This window comes from Morone saxatilis, unplaced genomic scaffold (assembly GCF_004916995.1).
Source record: "Morone saxatilis isolate NCDOM2014 unplaced genomic scaffold, NCSU_SB_2.0 Contig7, whole genome shotgun sequence".
Classification (NCBI taxonomy): domain Eukaryota; kingdom Metazoa; phylum Chordata; class Actinopteri; family Moronidae; genus Morone; species Morone saxatilis.
The window spans coordinates 6,918,094-6,923,934 of NW_023340246.1; the positions used below are offsets into that span (position 1 = coordinate 6,918,094).

At 42.3% G+C, this 5,841-nt stretch overlaps 1 protein-coding gene across 2 annotated transcripts in view; it reads right to left on the minus strand.

Annotated features, from left to right (window-relative positions):
* Positions 1 to 5,841, minus strand: part of LOC118340742 (kelch-like protein 29) — a 194,566-nt gene that overhangs the window by 66,530 nt on the left and 122,195 nt on the right. For both annotated transcript variants that reach the window (XM_035678867.1, XM_035678868.1), the window contains exon 6: positions 2,324 to 2,462. In XM_035678867.1, the coding sequence (XP_035534760.1) occupies positions 2,324 to 2,462 (139 nt within the window). The remainder of the gene's footprint in view (positions 1 to 2,323; positions 2,463 to 5,841) is intronic.

The window sequence follows — 5,841 nt, forward strand, 5'->3', positions numbered from 1 at the left end:
ACACACACACACACACACCGTGGTGGTTTATAGTGAGCTGACAGGGGGTCTGAATGGCAGTGAATGCCTCCTGAATGAGATAGGCGAGGGAGGGTGGGCGGGAAACAGGGCTTATAAGGAGATGAAGTCTCTCTCTCTGTCTTATTTGACCTCATAAAGAAGTGGACAGTAGCGAGCCACGTGTAGCCTCAGCATAATTCCAGCTGCACTGAAAGAGTGACCTGAGCTGCACATGGGAGGCCGTAACTCAATGACAGACGGGCCTTTGGCTCTCTCTGCTCCTCTCTGACCGAGCTTGCGACACTCTGCCTGGCTGCAAACGCCTCACAGCTATGACCAAAATGATCTCCTCCTCTCCCTTCATACTCTGCCTGATCTCACTTTTATTCATTTGTTTTTACTCACTTTCTGTCCTTCTCTTGTCAACTTTTCACCACTGTCCTTTTCTCATTGTTGCTCTCATTTCCGTAAAGTCAAGGTACCACGTGGCTTTTGAAATTGTTAGCATAATGCTGTGATCATGACTTCATTACATCAAACCAAAGACGTCTTACAAAATGAACAATTAGTATAACAAATTCATTAGATATTCTCCAGTGTGAAGTCAAATGAGAAGATTTCTATTTTACACATAATCTCATAAAAAATGACAGTGTTATGACAATAAATCAAAGTAGTTTTACAATTAATTAACCAATTAATGAGAATTTGCTCTATTAAACTGTCAAATTAAACAAGAAAAATCAGACAATGTAGGCAGCAGCAGGCATGAGGATGAGCTTGATGAAATTCAGCCCGCTCCTCTGGGAACCCTGGTGTATTTCAGGGGCCCTGTCTTTACGCATAAATGATCTGGCTTTGTCCCGGATAAGAGGCACAGACGAGACAATCTAACAGACAGGTTGACCAGCATGGGGGCTTCAGTTCTCTCCAAAGTCACGTCAGTCTCTCAGGGAGCTTCTCTGCGATTGTCAAGGTCAAAGGAAGACTCAGTGTCTCCTTTTTATTCATAGGGTGTGTAAGGGTGTAGCTGTCATGGAGATGAGTGGTCCAAGTGCAGACGTTGCTCTGTTGCTTTTCTACCATGAATCTCTCTCTGGTTTTCTTTACTCCGTTCTCATTCAAGAGAAACAAGTGTATCACTGGAGTATGAGGAGGCCGCAGCAGCTGATAAGCGGCTCTCTGCTCACTGATTGAGCTTGCAGTGGAAGCAGCATGGCTGCGGGGCAAAGTGGCAAACTTCCCTAAGGCATTCTAGCTACCGCTAGCGACTGTGTGCATCTTTCTGTTTTGTCTTTGTCTTTGCTCAGCACTTCATCTCTAGCCATGCAAGCGAGAACAAACACCCACTCTCACACACACACACAAACAACACCAAGGCGGCAAAACAACTCTGGGTCCAGGGGACTCTCAATCAAGCTGAAAACACCTGCAAGGATTTGAAGTAGGGATGAGGACATTAGGGAATTATGGTATTCCCTTCCCGGAAAACAAGGCAGGTAAAAAAAAAAGAAGACATACTTGCGCTATCAGACTGTACACAGTCATACTCACACGTATGCACACACATCTAGAGACACTAAAAAGGTCTGTAGCTGACACATACCCACGCACGCACACACTTGTATGCAGACAGGCAAACCACGGAAACAAAACAGCCCGTGAAGACAAAAAATATGGAGTATGAAGGGCAGAATACTAGGGGAATACTTAGATCCACATCAAATGAATACATTAGTGAAGGGTGGTGTTAACCTGTGAAAGTGGTGCTTCAGTAAGCTGTCTTAGATGTGCTTTTGTTTTGTCCTTTGTTTATGACTCTGAATTGTCTTTTTTATTACGCTAACCAAGATTTATTAGCATATGAAAAGGCTGTTTTGCAGCAAAAACTCAAGAATTAGCAACAGAAAAATATAGTAGCTTGGGAGACAAAAATCCCTCTGCCCATAGAAGACAGAGTGGCTTTGGCGAATTACCACCCAAAGTGTAGAAAGTATGATTCTTTTGTTTTGGCCCTTTGGTGAGTTTTAAAACATCCCCAGTCATGGAACATTTTCACTGCTCATTAAAATGGAAATGTGGTTAAATTGCCCTACATGGGGAGGAAAGGTAATGACGAGGGTTGACCTTTTTTCTCTCCAGTTTCAGATACATTCATTTGAGCGAGAAGAGGAAGGAATGGCTGCTGGCCCTGTGCTAGGAACCAAAGTCTTCACACACCTGCAAGAGAGAGAGGGGAAGGGAAAAAAAAAGCGACACAAATGCGCCCTATGAAAAGAACAGATTGGATCAACAGCTGGTGGGAGGGGAAGCGAAGGCAAACCTTTTCACCAGGTCCTTGAAATACAAGCTGCAGGAAGCTAGAACATTTTGGTGGACTTCAAACTCTTTGCCTTCAACAATAATTTTCAGGTCTGTAAACTCTTTCGCTCTGCGCTGTTGGTTCAACTCCTTCAACATCTCTGTAGAACAAGAAAAAGAAACAGACAATGCCACATTTGGGTTTAGAATTCCCTCTCTTCCATACATACATGAGCAACAATAGCATGACAAGAAACAGAACAAAATGTTGAAAAGTGCAGATTGTGGAACACAATATTGGTGGACAGTCTTAAGAAACAATGTTCATTATATGATAGAGAAGAAGGGACATGTACAAATTTCATCAAACATTTCAGCAAAGGCAAAATGAGATGTGAATATAAATATGTAGCAGAAAAAGGACCATGTAGAAAAAAAGGAATAATTAGCTCTCATATTCTATACCGTACTGAGGAATATACAATACCCGTAGCATTCTAGTTGATATCATAGAACTAGGAATGAGATCAAAAACTATCATTATTTTGAGAAACTGTATTTGACCTCTGTAAATTTACACTGCAGCACTAGAACTTCAATGAAGGGAAGCTGAATGAGATTAAAAGGCATCTAAAAGAGATGTGGGCTGAAAACAGAGACACTGTCAATGCATTATTCATACTGAAATAAAATTCTTTGGCTTCTCACAAGTGCCCTATTCGGTGAAGAGTTGACCTTCAAATGTCGCTCAATGAGAAAACAATTGCTTATCCCCAAATCCCAACACCCGCTTCTCTCTCCCTTTCGCTCTCTTAGAAAAATACATCCCTCCACCCATCCTTGTCTTCCCCTCTGGAAACAACAAAAAAACTAGAAAAATTGGGACAGAACACAATCTGAGAAAACATGCTCGGAGCAAAACCAATGTTCTGTTGAAGGCCACGGCACACAATGAGATGTATAATGTGGTATAGTACCACCATGTTAGGCCTGGCCTTACTAGAGCATTGGGTCGGAGGCACTTGTTTCTCTGTGTCTTAATGAGGCACCATGAGGGGATGCTGAGAGTGGAAATCAGCGGGAGACTAGCAACTTATTCCACAGCCTTAGGAGGGATAACCAACACTGCTGCTCGGTTAATCTCCTATCCAGAATGGCACTAAAAGAAAACACTAAGAGATTGAAATAGTAAGCTACAGACACGATAATGTGGAACATTATGATTATAGAGGGAACCAACTTCCATACTGTCGTCTTAGAATTAACAGAGCATTTCATAGAGACTGCAGGCTGTAATGCATAGTAAACATCTATTTGGCACAAAGCACAGTCTGTGCTGTATAAAAGCACATATTGCATGCTGGGAAGAGATAAGTATAAGATACATAATGACTTAGATAAGATTGGTGGCAAATCCTCCCGTGATCAGCAGAAAGGCTTACTTTTCTTGAAGCTTGACTGGACACTTTCTTCATAAATCTGAACATTTGCAACGTGGTGTCATTTGTTGTCAGTATTGTCATGTGAAACAATAACGTGCATGTGTGTGCCAAGGAAAGAATATGTGCTTTACACAGCTGTCTAGCCATTAAATGTGGGAAACTGATCAGCGCTGTGATTGTGCTGCCGACACCCTAGCTCAAATAAAGGAGTTTGCCTTTATCATCCTGAAAGAGGTCTATGTTCACGCCAGACTCAAAGCAGGGATTTAATTAACCTGGAATGACACTCGCCCCTCTATTTGGCTGGAATATCCACTCATTTAGCTCCCTCCATTCTCCTGACTGACACTGGGAGCTTAGCTCTGAATTAATTCGGTAGATGAAATTATACACTATAAAGACACATGACAAATAAGGTGCAATTCAGAAGTGTGATTTGGTAAAAGCCTTTTCTGTGAGCGGTGCATCCTTCAGAGTTATTGCATCAAGGAATTAATGGCCAGAAAGAGAATGACCTGGTTATTAAACATGCTGAATACCAAATGGGGGGAAAAAAAATAATAGGTCCAATTTTTGACAATATGTCTGTTGTACTTTGACTAGACGCACAGCTGCACAGTTAGAGTGAGCCACACACATGCACACGCAAACACAAAGGCTGGCATTTGCCTTGTCTTTCATCCATCTCTCTCCACTCTCCACATTCCACTCCACTGCCGCTTGTCAGTTGGCCAGCTATCTGATTACTGTGTGGGCATGGACTGTGAATAGTGAATACACAGTAGTTTTGAGTTTGCATTAGTGAATCTCCAGCGACCGATATGGCTCTCACCTCCAATCAGCCACACTGCATACCATTTATTTGCTCCGAGAATAGAGGAAGTGAGAGGGGGAGACAGAGAACTCCACTTGTCAGCAAACAATGGCCGCCTCCCTCTGAGCCATGCATACACACCTGAATACCCGATGGAAAAGCTAATTATAAGTTTTGTTGGGCTGGATTGGTGAGCCCCCTAGAAAACCTCATCACCACCGGGGACCATGAAACTGCACATGGCATCCCCATTCTCAGGTTTGGCATGGAGTGTGTTGAGGCACAGCCATGTTCAATGGGACCCGGCGGCTTTGAAACACCAAATGTCTCAATACTCTTAAAAGTAAAATCTCTTGAGGAGAGTCCAGACGGATAAAATAGTGGTATGGTTTTGTGGGGAGTATTCTCGTAGGGGTATATTGTATATTGTATATATATTGTGCTACACTTCTGGAGTATATCATGGACTGCCAACAGTGATGAAATGTGCTAGCGTAGTTTCCTGCCCTTAAGCCGCTACAATAACAACAAGGCCCTGAGCTGGCTCTTCATGATTGGTTGACATACTGCACAGGGGGTATGAAAACCGTGCCTGCTGTTCAGCCTAGTAACTCTACACTGTCAAACATCTCCGAGCGCTGTGGCCAATGCGGTCCTCTGGTGCGCTTTCCAGTAACCTATCAGTGCGCACCATGCCTCCCTACTGTAAGGTGGTCGCTCACTGAGCTGTGATAGGCTGCTGTATAAAAGGGCGATGCAGTCTGCCATTGGTTGCTAAACTTGGAGCCATTTTAGGGTTCTTCATGTATTTCACATGCGCCTCTGTAGACCCACCATTTTGTGTTTACACCGAATTCAAAATTTTAAAATACATCTCCATTGGTCATAGTATTTTTTATAAATTTGCTTTTTGAGTAGTTTGCCAACTTGCCTGAGCTGCTGTATGTAATATTCTGAAAAGTCAAGTACAGGAATTGTGTAGAAATGTCTCTATTACAACAGAACGCATTGCTACAAAGCTAGTTTTCCTCACATGTTAAAGATGAACTGAGAGAAGATTGTTTATTTTTCCCTGCTGACAAACATGTCTAAAAGGGTTTCATAAATACAAAATTGAATAAATATAAATTTCTAGCAACACACTGGATTAAGTTTTCAGACAGATAGCTCCTAAATTTATCATTTGGTATCACTGTGGCGTATCCTTAAAATTTTTCGATGTCTATATCTTATTTTTGCTAAGAGAACAAGCAATGTGTTGACAAAATACCAAATAAGGAGGAG